Source organism: Zootoca vivipara, chromosome 10 (genome assembly GCF_963506605.1).
Source record: "Zootoca vivipara chromosome 10, rZooViv1.1, whole genome shotgun sequence".
NCBI classification, from domain to species: domain Eukaryota; kingdom Metazoa; phylum Chordata; class Lepidosauria; order Squamata; family Lacertidae; genus Zootoca; species Zootoca vivipara.
The window spans coordinates 53,842,730-53,859,539 of NC_083285.1; the positions used below are offsets into that span (position 1 = coordinate 53,842,730).

The window sequence follows — 16,810 nt, forward strand, 5'->3', positions numbered from 1 at the left end:
GGATTGAGACTCAAGCTGAGGAGTTTCTGACATATGCAAGTTAGTTTTGCACGATATATTATACAAGCTTTAAAGATGCACAGTTTTGGCTTGATGTTCTGTGCATGCTATGACATGGCATGGCAAGGTCTGAAGGCACCTGATGCTGCAGCCTTGTTGAAGCTAAGCAGCTCTGAATCTAGTCAGTGCCAAGATGGCAGAAGCTTAGGAATCCTATGTACTGTATCTTGCCTTGAGTTTTACCATGGATAGGAAATAAGCAGGCTATAATTAATAACAATGTATCGAAATGTATGGGGTGGACACTACAACCTGCATAATCTGTGTAGTCTGCTGAGTATGAACCACGTGGAATCTGCCTCAGTAACAAATTCTGATGGTTTTGTATTAGTGGTTTCAGAGAACAGTCTCAGAAGAAGTAATTTTCAGTCTTTTTACAGTGCTATCCTAAGCATGTTTATTCAGAAGTAAACTGTTCAGTGGGGCTCTTTTGATTCTAAATCTTTATATTTTAATGTTTGTGTTAACTGGTCTCTATACCATGTAAACCACTTCAAAGCCAATTTTGGTGCTAGGTAGTGTGTGTGTGTCTGTGTGTATAAGTTTTGTTAATGTTCAACATTAATTTGTGTACACATTAGCTGATAGTTATTTCCTTTAATTAGGAGACTCTGCAGATTGATGAAGATGATAGGCCAGAACTAGTATGGTGGAAATGTAAGAAATGGGCTTTGCGGATTGTTGCTCGCCTTTTTGAAAGGTAAAATGCTAACTAGAGCAGATTTTCTGAACTCTGTTTTTCAGTCATTTTTCTATATATTTAATGCAGAGCTTTCCAAACTCTGTGTTGTGATATGTTTGTGTGTCGCATGAATACTCCTTGCACCCCTCCAGGGGCTGGAAAGGGGTTAGTTTAACCTCCGGTTTGCTACCGTAGTAAAACTGAATTACTGTGTCACAAAATAAGACGTGTCTAAAAAGTGTGTCACCAACATTAAAAGTTTGGAAAGCTCTGATTTAATGTAAAAAAAAAAGTATCCTTATAAATCTAAAACAGGAGCAGAAACTTCCAAACTTTTTGTGGCTGCACCAGAGGGGGGGGTGTATGAGAGAGTCATAGTCACTGGTGCCTGTAACGGTAAACCAAGGCTTAGTGTTGTGTCTGAACAAGCTCTGTATGTTCTTTCACCTTTTTGTTCACATCTTTTGAAAAAGTTTTACCAATTTTACTGAAAGTCTCCATTGAATATTTTCTTTTGCTCATTTTCTGTTTCTCATCTTGCAACTGTTTATTGAATTTGTATATCATCCTTCACCCAAAGATCACAAGGTATAAAATGAGGACATAAATTACATAATAAAACCCCCCAAAACAAACTAGAGCTATTTTGAATATATCTAGACGTGCAAAATCAAGCCATTCCCCATTAGCCATCTTACTGCTTGCCTGGGAGTCAGGAAGTCGGGCATGCCACAATGCATGGTGGGTGGACTGTGTTTGGCTTCATACACAAGAAGTGCAAGTCACAAGATATGAAGGCCTTCTCTAGTAGGGTGATACCTTTACATCTTTGACACGTCATTCTTTCAGCTCTTAAGAAGACCAGTTTGCTTAATGTGAAATCTGTCTTTTACAATAGGTGGGTTATAACACCTGCATGTAATTAGCCAAGGGGAGTTACAGTGAGTGTATGCATTCTTGTTGCCTTGAATGGTCCTAGATTTTGCTTCCCTGCTTTTCTTCTTCCTTTGGAGTCCAGGGTTATTCTGAGCACTCTTTTATATATGATCAACTTTAGCGGCATGTGTACACATTAACCTTCAGTTTACGTAATCGCTTTGGATTCTTTCTTCAAGGTATGGCAGTCCTGGGAATGTAACAAAAGAATATTTTGAATTTTCTGAGTTCTTCTTGAAAACGTATGCTGTGGGAATCCAACAGGTAAACAAACACCTGCCATTTATTTTATTAGTATGATAGTTCCACAGCAGGAATTTTTTACTTGTCCTTTATGTATCATTTCTTTAACGCAGGGATGGGGAACTTGTTGCCTTTAAGATCTTGTTGGACTGCAAATCCCATTATCTCTAGTCATTGGCCTTGCTGTCTGGCGCTGATGAAAGATGGAGTCCAACAGCATCTGGAAGGCCACAGCTTTCCCATCCCCACTTTAAGGCGTTCATTCCCTTGCTTGAGTACTTGGCTGTTGCAGAACAGAAGGAATAGCAGATGCATCCCAGGAACCTAGGCAAAGAAGGGAGGGCACTCATAGTGAAACTGTTTGCAGGGTCATTTTAGGATAATCACAGATGGTTAGTGCTCTCTAGGCAGAAGCCTCATACAATCTAATATTTAGATCCCCCTTGCCAGGAACTTGTTAGGAATCTGTTTTACACTGAGTCAGACCACTGCCTTCATTGACAGGCAGCAGCTCTCCAGGGTTATCTTCCAGCCCTGGTTGAACCTTCTGCACACAAAACCTCTGTAACACTGAGCTATAGCCCTTAGTTTTCCAGGGTGCTCCTCTTCCCAAAGTGAACTGCTGATTTATTTATTTTTTTACTGTAGCTGCCACTTGCACTTCTCTTGCCTCCATTTTGGCCAGTGGGTCCTCCTCAGATGATCAGATTTGACCATTGGGCTTCCTGTTGCTGGTCCCTGTTGTATGTTGTTACAGCAAATCTTTCCCATGGCTACCATATTCGGTGATGATGGTGGCAGGGCCGGCTCTAGGCCCGCCCCCGATGGCGCGGGCCACCAGGGGCGCTGCTGCGCCTGCTGAGAGGCGCGGCTGAGGCTGCCCCAGGCGTGCCTCCGCTGTTCAGCGGCTTCAGGCCGCTCTCCGGGGGCGCGCGGGCCTCGGGCCGCCTCCAACGCGCGCAGGGGCGTCGCAACGGGGGCGGACAGCGCCCCCTGGCCCAGGGCCGGCCCTACGGCAGGCTGGGTGGCACAGTGCAGCTGCGCCCGGGGCAGCCGTGCTCGCCCGCCCGCTGCGCTGGGAAACGGGGCGGGGGGGGGGCGCTGGAGGGATCCGTCGCGCCAGGGTGCCGGGCATGCTTAAGACGGCCCTGGATGGTGGTAATGGAAACAATCACAATGTTCTAATTTTAAGGACAGATTTTCAAATGCAACCTGATATGTGTTGTTATTCCTTTAGGTGCTCCTAAAAATCTTGGACCAATATAGGAAGAAAGAGTATGTTGCACCACGTGTCCTTCAGCAAACATTAAACTATCTGAACCAAGGGGTCCATCACTGTATAACCTGGAAGCAGATGAAACCACATATGCAGGTAAATACAAAAATCGTGATCGGTGTCCCTGCACAAATACCGAGGATTTGAAATAGAGCTTTTCATGTAGTATTGGAGCTTGAAAAATTGATTACAATAATTAACATTGCAATTACTATAATGGGAATGCAGTCACTTGGACAGAAATAACCAGTCAATAGCGTATTTGTTTCATTTATCTAGATTTTATTCCACACCATCTGTAGGATTTGGAGTGGTCTTGTGTGTGTGTGTGTGTGTGTGTGTGTGTCTTATCTATCGATCTCCCACCCCCACCTGATAACATTTAGTAATGTAAAGTGTGTGACGTGACATCATTGCATTAGCTGCTGGATTTAGTGGGTCCAGTATGCAGCACACTGTACTGTTGCAGGATTCATCATGATGATTTGCTGGGGTGAGGACTTGTGTTTGAATGATTAATAATGCGGCGATTTTGCTCTGTTGAACATTCTCTTTGCTTTTTTTTTTCTTATTAGACTGTGTGTGAAGAAGTGATATTTTCCCTGATGTGTTATAAAGATGAGGATGAAGAGCTCTGGCAAGAGGACCCCTATGAGTACATCCGCATGAAATTTGGTAAATACAGCTAGATGATTTCCTTGTTGTCACTGGTATTATTTCCAAGTAGCACCCAATGTTTAAACAGATTACTATACATTCAGATCAGCCTACAGTGAGAAGTTTTGTTTGTTTGCACCTGTAATTTTGTTAGTATTTAGGCAATATCACAAAAGGAGATAAAACAAAAAAAGATGGCAAAGGAGGACATGGCCCTGTTTAACCAGTCCATCGCACTCCATCCCTAAATAACAGTTTGCTTAAGCCCCCATAAACTATTATTGTGGTGAGGTGTCTGTTAAAAAACACAAAATGAGAGAGAGACAGTAGGATATTGAAAGATGTTTACTTCCATTAGTAAATAAAAGAAATAAAAAGAGCCTTGTTGGGTTGTCCTTGTTCTGTCAATTTCAAAATGATTCATCAAAATGTTCTTGTTAAAGATTGTGCAATAACACTTGATGTGGTTTTCTTTTCTTGTTCTTTTTTTTGAAAACTTGAAAGATGTCTTTGAGGATTATGCATCCCCTACAACAGCTGCTCAGATACTTCTGTACACTGCAGCAAAAAAGCGAAAAGAGGTACTTATAATACAAACACTATGACATTATAAAGCCTTGTACCACTTCCTCCATTCTTCATTGGCTGTGATGGGAAGCCTGTGGCCCTCCAGATGTTGTTGGGGTTGGGAACTGGAATCCAGCAACATCTGGAGGGCCATGATTTCCTATCCTTGCTTAAAGCCTATTTATCTCCCTTTTAAAAACAAAAAAATAATATCTTCTTTATTACATTTTTATCCTCTTCTTTAGCCAAGTTGCTCAGGAGGTACAAGGTATGTCCCTGCCTGAAAATCCAATGTTATCCTTGCCACGACCATCTGAGCTGGTTCAGGCTACAGTGACCCCTCCCATTCCTCCAGTCTGGACCGATGCTGCACTGAGTAGCCAGGCAGACAAATCTTGAGTGTGGCCTCTCCCCATGGGTCATCTAGCATTCATCAACAGCACCACCAGTGTCTTCTTGGTTTAAACAGAATGACTCCAGCATTTGTGACTTTCTAGTTCTTAATTTTCTGCGTTTTGTTCCATCTGTTTAGGTGTTACCCAAAATGATGGCATTTTGCTATCAGATACTTACTGGGCCCAATGTTGACCCTAGGAAAAAAGATGGGGCATTACATGTGATAGGCTCTCTAGCAGAGATTTTGCTGAAGGTAAGCAGATGAAGACTTGTAAGATACATGTAGTTTTGCCACCAAATATGTAGTCTTCAATGTGATTCATGAAAACCTTAATGCAGGGATCAGAATGCACACGTATATCTCTGACAGAAAGTCTGTGTAGAGCAGGAGTTGATAAGGGATTCTAGGAGAGCTGAATGAAAATGGAATGAACCAAGATTTGTACAGTATATTTTAATTCGTATTCTGGGACTACCTGGCAAGTCCTGTTATACACAGGTATTTCATCAGAGACATGCATGGAAATGAAATTGATCTGTGCACAGTAAGGCATGGTAAGTAGCTCTAGAATGTTCATTAAAACAGATGTATCCTAGTTGTTCTGTTCAATTTAAATACTATCTTGAAAAGCAGGTGTGCGTCAGAGGGCACTTTGGTCCTCAAAACATAACGTGAAATAATCCCATGGTATGCTATTGGCTTGTAAACCAGCAGTAGCACTTGAACACGAGGACAGTCAGGCTAGACTGGGATTTAGTCTGTGCATCAACAGCCAGGTCTAACCAAAGGAGAGGACTATAGGGAAGCCTCTTAACAAACGAGGCAATATCTCTGGTTTATATCAAAACTCCCAGGTTTTGTTTTTTACCTGGTCTTAGAAAGATATTCTGCTCCTTTCTGCATCCTTACTTAAGCACACGAGAAGAGCCTTGCTGGATCAGACAAAAGGCCCATCTGGCCCAGTATCCTGTTCTCATAGTGGCTAACTGTGCATGTGACTCCCAGCAACTGGAATACATAGGCATGCTGCCTCTGATAGCCTCCTTCATCTCTATCTCATCCCACCTACCTGACAGGAGTCAGCCCGACAGTGAAGGCCTCATGCAGACACTTAGGGACTGCTTTGTATGTTACAACTTTAGCTTATATCTGCATTGCACATACTGAGCTATAGCTTGCAGTACTCCCAAACACATGCTTTGAAATGCACATTTTTGATACAGGCATATGCCATAGGGAACTCTCTTTGGCAGGTTCCCATGTACGTGGCTGGATATTTCTGTAAAACTCTTAACTCATAGCAAGTCTGCATTTCTGAATACATGTACCTTCATAGGGACACATTCCCACCTGTGGCTGTAATTGGCCTGGACAGCATAACATGTTTAACAGTTGGGCATTTCTGCATTTTATTGGGCTTATATTATGCCAGAATATTTTCTGGAAATGAACTTGAAGCTAGAAGCTGATTTTGGTTTATATTTGTGCAATTACTCTAGGGGAGTTAAATTTTGGGACATAGTTGAATGTTGTCACATTTCAAAATGGAGACTAACCTTTTTTGTGGCTACTGTTAATTTCATCAGAAGAGTGTCTTCAAGGATCAAATGGAGCTGATGCTACAGAATCACATCTTTCCACTGTTCATGTCGAACCTGGGGTATTTGAGAGCAAGAGTAAGTGACCAGAGCAGGTGTATCGTTCTGCGGTAACTTGCTCTTCTTAGCATCATTTAGAGAGCGTTGCCCCCTCTTACAGCTTCTGGGAGGCTGATTTAAACTTGTTTGCTTTCCCAAGGGGCAATGGGGCCAGATGGCGTTGGGGATGTTGTTTTGCACATTGTTGCTCTTTGCTTATTTTGCTTGCTCTTTTATTGCTGACATTATTGCTTGCTGCCTCAGAGTCTCTCCTGAAGGTCGAGTAACTGTCTGGAGCAACAATTTCATGTGGCATTTCATGTTGCCTGTGCAAAACTGCCTTCGTTATACAGTACACAAGTTATACACAAGTGTCTCTTTGGAACTTGGCCTAGAATTTTAATGGTTGTTGTTGGTAGTGGTGGTGGCTTTAATCAGGGGTGGCTGCATACACACACACACACACACACACACACACATTTAGTTGTCTAATGTAAGCCTCTTCAAACCATAAGATGGGGTACAAGCCTAATCAACTGAGAACTACCAGCACACAACTAGAATCCTTAGAGAACAACAGAACTCAGTAGTGTCTGTTTTGCTTTCTCCCTCTTATGCTGCAGTCCTGTTGGACTCTTCATTCGTTCAGTACTTTGGAATTCCACAATGAACTCAACCTAAGGAATGCTGTTGAGCTAACAAAGAAGAGCCTGATTGACGACAAAGAGATGCCTGTCAAAGTGGAAGCTGCCATAGCACTTCAATCCTTAATAAGCCATCAGGAACGAGGTTTGATTTTGATTTTCTTTCTTTCTTTCTTTCTTTCTTTCTTTCTTTCTTTCTTTCTTTCTTTCTTTCTTTCTTTCTTTCCTCTGCATGAACATCCCCAGTTCAATTCCAATGTCTAGTTACTAAACCTCAGATTCCTTCTATCAAAATAAATGAATATTATGATAATTCTCCTTCTCTCTGTAATGACAGACACTAGAATATAGACTATATACCAGCCAGGAAGGGTGCATCCTCTGGAAATATTTGATTTTCCTTTTAAAATAGAGTTTTAACCATGAAAACATTGTTCTCACCCTACCGTGTATTGTTGCTGTAAAGGTGCACCCATGTATTGAGTATCTATGCTCCAATAACATCAATGCATCTGTTGCTGCTCTATCAAGCATCCTACAATGTGGTTGTTAATGACTGAATAAATGCCCATGTAGTTCATTATTGGCCATTCATTTCCCGTTCTTTGAACCTTCATTTAAGTGTCAGGTATTTTGACTGCTAGTTATGTAAATAGGTCTGAGATGAAGGTTAGGATTGGTGTAATAGCTGCAGATGTTACAGAACCCTGCTTTAGCAAGTCATCATATACTATCTTCTGCAATTTCTTTGGAGAAAGGGAGCAGGGTGGACCTGAGTGCATCTTCAAGGAAAAAGGTGCAAATTCCTGAAATGGTCTGTTTAGTTTTCTCCCTTTTTCAGCTTTCCAACATACTGGTACTGTACCTCTTTTTCCTGCACCAGTGAAATAGTTCAGGAATAGAAAGCAGACAGATATGTGTACCTAAGAAGCATTGATAAATAGATAGATAAAATGATTGATAAATAGACAGATATCTATATTTTATCTTTCTATCATTTTATCTTATCTATCTAAGGGGTTTAATCCTAATCCAGAGCTCCTTGCATCTTCATTTAGCAAATGACCCCTTCTATCTTTTTCTGTGTTGTTTTTCTGTGTGTCTTTTTAGCAAAGGAATACATTAAGCCCTACATCAGGCCAGTTATGCAGGAGCTGCTGCTTGTTGTTCGGGAGACTGAGAATGATGATCTCACCAATGTAATCCAGAAGCTGATTTGTGAATACAGTCAGGAAGTAGCAACAATTGCTGTCGAAATGACACAGCATCTGGTAAGAGATTGCAGTGGTCTGATACAGAGGGAAAACTTCTGATGTTTCTGGTTCCAGTTGATTTTGTTGGAATCAAGAATTTCTTAAGGGATATGTAGATTCCAGCTTTGGCATTGTAAAGACCAGTCTGCATGTCTATAAAAATAAGTTTTAAACGACTTGAAGAAAATTAATTGAATGCATTTCTCATATTATCTCAATACAAGGCAGTACATCCTGGAAACTTCCTATGTGCTTTTTCCCATACCACATTTTTTTTCAATGGGTTAACCCTAAATATCTAAACATTTGTTATACTAATTTTTAAACTGCTTTTAAAAATTATATCCTGTTTACATGCATTTCAGGCAGGTTTATAGTCTGTGGAACTAAACTCTTACATCAAGACTGGAGAACCTATGAACCTCCAGGTGTTGTTGGACTCCCTTCACCTACAGTCAATAGGGCTCATGGTTGAGGATGATGGGAGTCAGAGTCAAACAACACCTGGAGGCTCACAGGTCTTACGCTTAACATGCACACCTCGTCTTCATACAAAACTGCAACTAGGTCTAAGTAATTGTAAGTAATTGTCTTTTCTCACATCCCACCTCTCCTCCTTTCTCTCTCTACTGCTAAATATTACTTTGTAAGCTGCTTGGAGCAAGAACCAATCTAGGACACTACAGTGGTACCTTGGTTCTCGAACTTAATCCATTCCAGGAGTCCATTCAACTTCCGAAACTGTTCAAAAACCAAGGCGCGGCTTCCGATTGGCTGCAGGAGCTTCCTGCACTCAAGCGGAAACCACGTCGGACATTTGGCTTCCGAAAAACATTTGCAAACCAGAACACGTCTGGGTTTGTGGTGTTCAGGAGCCGATTTGTTTGACAACTACGCCGTTCGAGATCCGAATGCTTCAACAACCTCGACATCCGAATGCTTCAACTTCCAAAGGTTTCGACTTCCGAAGTCGACAACCCCGGAAGTCTTTTTGCTGCACACACACCGCACATGTTCTGCACCTGCGCAGAAGCGCAAAATCGCACTTCACGCATGCGCGGAACAGGCGCTTCGACATCCGAAGACCTCGACTTACGAAGTTTAGTTTAGTTTAGTTTAGGTATATGTCGCTTTTCCACACTGAATTGTGCTCCAAGTGCCTCACAACAAGCAACTTGGTGTATCTCAGTGTTAGAGCATCTGCTTTGCATGCTGGAGGTCCCGGGTTCGATCCCTGTCATCTCTAGGTCGTGCCCTGCCTGAAACCCTGGAGAGCCACTGCCAGTCAGTGTAGACAATACTGAGCTAGATGGGCTACTGGTCTGATGGTATAAGACAGCTTCCTATGCTTATTATCAACATACCAAACATTTGAAATGATATGTATAATTTGTTACAAAACATGTCAATCAATTCAAATAAGACCTTATAAGATCAGATAAATAGAATAAATTCAATAATCTAAATACAGAGAAAACTCAAAGTTCAGGATGGGGGCGGGCATAGGGAAGGCTACACTACAAGTTCTAGTCTTGTATTCCAAGGGCCAAGCAGCCTAGCTAAAATGCAGTTTGTGAACTAAATAGTTCACAGCTGGCTCACTCACTAGAGGAGGCCAACAGCAGCCAATGGGAAGTGCTGTGGAGGGCAATGATGGTAAGCCCTTTTCCCCAGGCTTCCAGGTGTTCTAACTGCTAGTGCAGGACTTACTGCAAGGTGCTGTGCCCATTGATGGCTTTAATACATCATAATAATTCATAGTCTCCAAGGATGACATAATCATTCTCCATTGTTTTGTGTCTTGATTTCTTTAGGCAGAGATATTTGGGAAAGTTCTCCAAAGTGAAGAATATGAAGAACTGGAGGATAAAACTGTCATGGCTATGGGGATCCTTCACACAATTGATACAATCCTTACTGTTGTGCAAGACCACAAGGAGGTGAGCCTTCTCCATCACTTGTCAACAGGTGGCGCTGTGGGCCTATTCTGCCCCACAAAACCTTTGCCTACAGCTTTCAGCCAGTCATAATTTTAAAACAGTTTTAAGTTTAGCTGTTTGCTTTAGGGCAACTGCTCATTTAAACAAAAGCATCCAGTTGTTAACTTTCATGCTATAAACAGTCTCTGTCTCTTCTTATTCTAGATAACTCAACAGTTGGAGAGCATTTGCTTACAGATCATTGGCCTTGTCTTGCAGAAGCACGTAATAGGTAAATTTTAAAAGCTGACCTTCTAGAAAATATTGCCAGATTATTTGTTTGTGTTGCAGAGAACTAAAAGCCAGTCTTGAATTAGATATTATAATATAGTACATCCTCTTATTCCAGCCAAACTTTGCCAATCTGGTGCCCTCCAGATGTTTTGGCTTGGGTTGGTGAAAGCTGCCTTAACAACTTCTTTTCTCTGCTATCCACTTCAGTTTAGGAATAAACAAGTCACCTGTTGTGAATTCACTTTTCCATTTGTCTTTTGTTGCACATTAGACATATAGATTGCTTTCTGTAGTGAGGATTGGGCACACAATGGGAGTATAGTACTGTAATGCCCAGGTTCAAATTGCACTAAATGTGCAGTTTTGTTTAAGCCCTGAATCAAGTCTATGCAGTGCTGGTTGGTAAATACCTTACTGTCACACCTTCAAGTGAACTGGCAAGCTTGCTGTCAGTATACCCCAAGGAAGACATGATTGCAAAACATGCTTGCTGGTTAAAATTGCTGTATAAAGGATTAAAAATGGTATGAATCTTTGCAGTTTGTGTGGGATTTGCAAACTTTCATTTTCAGACCTCATCAGATCTGCGGGGGTTTCCCTTTCAGAGTTCTATGAAGAAATCCTCTCTCTAGCATACAGCTTGACGTGCCATCTTATTTCACCTCAAATGTGGCAGCTTCTGGGTGTCTTATTTGAAGTATTTCAGCAGGATTGCTTTGAGTACTTTGCAGGTAATGTGTTCTGAAAGGGGATTGACTGATGTTATAATAACCTGAGAGACTGGAGCAGTAGATCTGTTCAAGTAACTCGATTTGAAGTATTATGTTGGCTAGCAGTAGTTCAGGAAGCTATGATGGAGTGTATCAATTGTCTATTTGTCTCAGCTGAGTGAAAACAAGCTTGCATTGTTCATCAGTGCTATAGATTCAGGGCTGCATGTGCACGGGATAGCCTTGTGCAGAGTGGTGTGCACTTAAATTGGGCTGTGGCAATCCAGTTTCTGAGACCTATATAAACTCTACATATTGAGTAAATTTGCACATTACCTCTTTCCGTAATTTTTTCCCGTCATGCAGGGATTGCCCACACACTTCTGGCATTTCTTTGAAGCCCTAGGAACTAGAAACTTGTTTCCCACCCCTTCCCTTTAAGTTATGTATGTGTTTTTAGTGCTTGTTAACATGTACTATACAAGGAAAACAACTCTACAATGCTATCCTTACTTTTGCCCTCAAGCTTAACTGTTTTGCTTGCCTCTGTCTAGATATGATGCCTCTCTTGCACAACTATGTCACTGTTGATACCGATACGTTACTGTCAAATCCCAAAAATTTAGAGATAATTTACACCATGTGTAAAAAGGTAAGTATTGCCATTGTTCATGCCTTTACCAACTAAGTATCAAAAATTACTATGAAAAAGTGACCTAAAAATGTAGCACTGGGTGAAATGTAAAGTAGTCACAAGTAGTCCTGTTTAGACCCGCTTTTAGCATACAGTACATTCTCTGTCTGCTTCCCTTCAGCAGACTTCAAACTCCAGGGTCTGAGGGTCATGCTTGCATGTTACTCTAACAGGATGAGTGCAGTCACTTATACCCACTGATTTTGGACATGGTATGGCTTTCTAAAAAACAGGATTTTTCTGCCCACCCCTTATGTTGGAACCTCTTCCAATTCTGTTACTTCTTTCACTTAGGTTCATAGCACTTCAGCATGCAAGACACCCGCTTTACAACTAGAAATGATGTATATCCTACACAAAAACATATGCTAGAATACTGTAAATGTGTTTGTCCTTTAAATACATGACCTGTACCAGCAAACAGGACAAACACTTATTCTGTTCTTGACTATTCACTTTCGGTTGCTCTTCCAAATGTGCTTATTCTGAGAAAAGTCCCACAGAGGATTAGTAGGATTGCCTTTCTCTAGTAGAGGGTCATGTTTTGGCTCAGTTCGCTTGAGCAACATGGAGCTTTTTGCTCTGCCATGCATCCATTTTGCTTTTAGCATGCCGAGGTCTGAACACTTGAGGTAGATCTGCTGGGATTGACAGCTGTGTGTTGCATGCAGGCTTTGTACTAAATGGCCTTTTGGCCTATTCTAGCTCTATGAATCTGACAGTGAGACTTGAAAACAGAATAACAGATGTGAGCTCTCTTGCTTTTTGCTCACTGAGCCTGTCGAGCATAATGTTTTGAGAACTCTTAATTCAAATACGGATTCAGACCACAATATGGAAGATTCTACCCTGTTTTTGAAGGCTGGGGATCAATTTCAGTGAGTGCCACTTGACTCCACGGAAAGGAATAAAAGTGCCAATATTAAGACCCCCATTATGGGAACACCTAAAAATCGTTACCGTTCAGATTTACTCTTTATCCCTCCTTTCTATGTAAGCCCGTGTGACTAGCACCTCATGTTTCTTTGTCTGCTCTTCTCTTATTATGTTGGATGCCTTGCTGATTATTCAGATAAGAGGTCATACTGTATTGGAAAATATGTTTCTCAGATATGACATGAATGGTTCAGAACAGTTTCCATTTACACCCTGAGCAAACATGTCCTGTTTGGGCATGTTTAGTGCCAACTGTCTTCTCAGTAATTTGTTCATGGTTTTGTTGCTAGGTATTAACTGGTGATGCAGGAGAAGATGCCGAATGCCATGCAGCCAAGCTCTTAGAAGTCATTATTCTGCAGTGCAAAGGGAGGGGTATTGACCAGGTAATCATAGATTCATAGAGTGGCATACAGTTTCTCCTTTGCTGATGATCATTAGATAGAACTAGCTTGAGATGGGTCTAGTCTGTGCTTGGAGGAATGGGCTATTTGGCCTAGGTAATTTTTATAGTGCTGGGCTGGGTGTCACTTTGATTCAGCATGACAGACGGGGAAAACATGGCTAACTTGGCAAGGAATTCCACAGTCTAGACACAACCACTGAGAAGACCCAGAGGGCCTCCACGGAATACCTTAGTAAGCAAGCATGTCTTAGTAAGCAAGCCTGAATTCTACTCAATATTGATCCAGAGCAGCATTCCAACAAATAGCAGAGTAAAAACATATACATGTTGCAGGATTCCCCAAAAATAGACCAGAGGCCATTAATATTTCATCCAACAGAGGTTTACTGCTGCTGAAGACAAATGAGCATAATGGTCACAAATCCAATACATTCAGGATTGGCACTGTCCATAAGAAATCCAGTTGCAGCAGACTTAACTTAAACTTACAATAACTTATAATAAGTCTAAACCTTAACACTAAGCATACTATATAGAGAACACCACACCAGAAAGAAAGAGAGATAGAAAAGAGTGAAACCCAGGCCCCTTCTGGCCTTATTATTTTAGTCAGCATGACCTTGACAGGAAGAGGTAACAGGACCAGTTTAAGCCAGCTGTACTCAGCTTCTCAAACACCAGGAACCTTCTGCTTGCTTCTTTCACACAGAGAAGCTTCCAGAACCCTCTTGAATTAATTAGAATAGGGAAGATCTCTACACATCAGATCAATACTTTCTGTACCAAGAAATGTAAACTGACAGGCAGTCCTTTAGATATCCCAGTTCCAAACCATAACGGCTTTTCAAGTTCACCAGCAGCCCTTTTGCCAGTCTGTTCCTTCAGTCAGACGGCCACCTGCTGCCCACTGCTCTGGGTAGGGAGGGTGAAGGGGGGGTGAGCTGCATGGGAACCTTGTGCATTGCTACCTTTTCCTGCTGGCAGCTGACAAAATTGGGCAAGAGGAGAACAGCGGGGATGTTGAGGGGGCGAAGTAGGGTCATGGTGGGATGCCAAAGGAGAAGATAGGGGGAAAATCTGGGGAAGCAGATAAAGGAAAAGGTTGAACAAGGGGGTTGGGGGAGGTTGGATGCTTCCCCTTCAAAGCACCCTTCATCTATCATAGGAGTGGGGAACCTTTGGACCTCCAGGTGTAGCTGAACTCCGCAGCCCCAGAAAGCAAGCATGGCCAGTGGGTGTTCCCCACACCTGTTCTTTTAAATTGAGAAGTTACCATCGGATGGTGAGAATTTAACCACCAGATGGCGCTCCGGGTGCTTAAAAATATTTCAGTAAAAATTTGCCTCTGCTTCTCTGGCCTTCTGTTTCCAAAATTGTTTGCTCTTCTGCTTTGTACATTACACAAGTATTTGGTGGTATCATTCAGCTGGTGGTTAGGTGGGACTCATATAAGCTATCTCAGAGAAGTGACCGGTATAAATTATGCATATTTAGCAGAGTTGCATATTTTTTTCCTTATTTTGCATACCCCCAGGGAAGAACAAAGAGCTGCATAAGGTAGCCAAGCTTTGCTTCCTGACTACTGGAAATCTTGTTCAGCAGTTTCTTTGGCTTTCTGAGATTTCATCAGGCATAGTTCCCATTTCTTCAGTAATTGCAGGTCTGAAAAACAGGCCTTTAAAAAGAGAGAGCCGAGATTCTTAGGAAGCCGTATTCTAGAGCCAGTATCTCATTATATGGTTTTATAATATAATTTCCCCTTCAAAGTCGTGTAAGGAATAGTGTGCTGTACAGTTGCATGCTTGTGAGGTAGCAATGGGGAAACCTGTGGCCCTCCAGGTGTTGCTGGGATCCAGTTCTCATCAGCCCCAGCCAGCATGATCAATGGTCAGAGGTGATGGGAACTGTGGTCCAGCACCATCAGGAGGGCCACAGATTCCCTGGCCCTTATTCTAAGGAAAGGTAATTCTAATTGTAAGTTGAAGCCTTTTAATGCCTGGAACTCTCTCTGAACATATTTCATTTCTCCACTTTCCCTTTGCTTCCTCTACCCCATGTCTCTCCTGTTTTTCTATCCTCAGTGCATCCCGCTCTTTGTAGAAGCTGTCCTAGAGCGCTTAACGCGAGGGGTTAAAACCAGCGAGCTCCGCACCATGTGTCTCCAGGTGGCCATTGCGGCCCTTTACTACAACCCTGGTCTCCTTTTGCACACTTTAGAGAACATCAGATTTCCTCACAACCCAGAGCCCATCACTGCACAGTTCATAAACCAGTGGATGAATGATACAGATTGTTTCCTTGGGTAGGTGTCCGGTGGCTTTTCTTTTTTCCTTTTTTAGAACCTTAGGGCTTCTTGGAAAGCGACTTCTGATTTTGGTTTGTGTAGAGGGTCCAGGAAAATATCAAAACCTGTGTGGAGGGAGGATTTCCCTTGACCTTCCCCACCAACTGCAGCTCCAAATTGTACTCTGAAATATTTTTCACAACAAAGAAAATCTATTTGGCTTATTTATTTTTTAATAACATCATTTCCTCCAATCGTTTTGTTTTATACACACACACACACACATTTTAGCTCCGTTATGTTAAGAAGACTCCACATCAGCCATAGAAATCCTCTGAAATTACTAACTGGCAAGAAGAAAAAATACTAGCCATGCTATGTTTGCTTGGTATAGATGATATAGATACAAATATAGATATAGATATCTAAGATTGGTTCCCAAAGCAGCTTACAATGAAAATCCATACCAAGGTGCAATTATAATTAGGGATATGTCACTGTGCAGAAGAGGGAAGTTGCTTTTAGCCTCTGGCTGTTGGTGGTATTATCTTGATTCCAGGCTGTTCTTTACAGGGGACATACAGGCAGGCTTGGTTGCTGGCTGATAGTAAAAGTGACTCCCCCCCCCCCCCCGGGCAACGTCTTCTAATAGTGCCTGAATGGGTGGGGTGGGGGTATTTCAGGCAAACCTCCCAAATGAGAAAGGTAAAATTATCTGTGGGGAAATGATCAGAGGGGGCAATTGCAGTGGAGGTTTTACTGTTCTTTAAAACTCGCAGCTTTTTAAAGAAAAAGAGAGAGAAGTCCCATCCCCATAGTTGAAAGCCGCTTCCTTCTAAAACCATTTTGGATACCCCCCCCCCAAACAAACAGCTCCCATATCCCAATTCACCACTTGCAAATGAGGTGGCAAATTGTAAGTCCCCTCCCCTCATTCCAAAATCATTTTGGGGGGTTGAATCTCACCCCTGAAGTAAAAGTGAAACAGCAGCCTCCAGTTCACCATTTGCAAATGGCATTTTGACCCCCCACAAAAAGCACGGGCTGTAAGAAGCTCATGCCTTCTCTCTCAGTGCATGTAGCGTGTGCCTCCCAATTCTGTCTCAATGGATGTATAGGAGTCATTTGCTGCATATATAGTCAAGAGTTTTAAAATGTTGTGTTCCCCACATACAGCATCTGTGTAAGGGATTTTTCACAACCTGTGCACGGCAA

General features: G+C 42.1%; 1 protein-coding gene across 3 annotated transcripts in view; it reads left to right on the top strand.

Moving 5' to 3' along the window:
• Positions 1-16,810, top strand: part of IPO8 (importin 8) — a 40,634-nt gene that overhangs the window by 11,557 nt on the left and 12,267 nt on the right. For 2 of the 3 annotated variants that reach the window (XM_060279959.1, XM_035127531.2), the window contains exons 7-21: positions 666-760; positions 1,858-1,942; positions 3,159-3,293; positions 3,773-3,872; positions 4,359-4,435; positions 4,954-5,070; positions 6,405-6,494; positions 7,079-7,244; positions 8,210-8,370; positions 10,167-10,292; positions 10,497-10,563; positions 11,171-11,296; positions 11,830-11,927; positions 13,196-13,291; positions 15,393-15,613. In XM_060279959.1, the coding sequence (XP_060135942.1) occupies positions 666-760; positions 1,858-1,942; positions 3,159-3,293; positions 3,773-3,872; positions 4,359-4,435; positions 4,954-5,070; positions 6,405-6,494; positions 7,079-7,244; positions 8,210-8,370; positions 10,167-10,292; positions 10,497-10,563; positions 11,171-11,296; positions 11,830-11,927; positions 13,196-13,291; positions 15,393-15,613 (1,760 nt within the window). The remainder of the gene's footprint in view (positions 1-665; positions 761-1,857; positions 1,943-3,158; positions 3,294-3,772; positions 3,873-4,358; positions 4,436-4,953; positions 5,071-6,404; positions 6,495-7,078; positions 7,245-8,209; positions 8,371-10,166; positions 10,293-10,496; positions 10,564-11,170; positions 11,297-11,829; positions 11,928-13,195; positions 13,292-15,392; positions 15,614-16,810) is intronic. The other variant, XM_060279960.1, reaches the window with a different exon arrangement.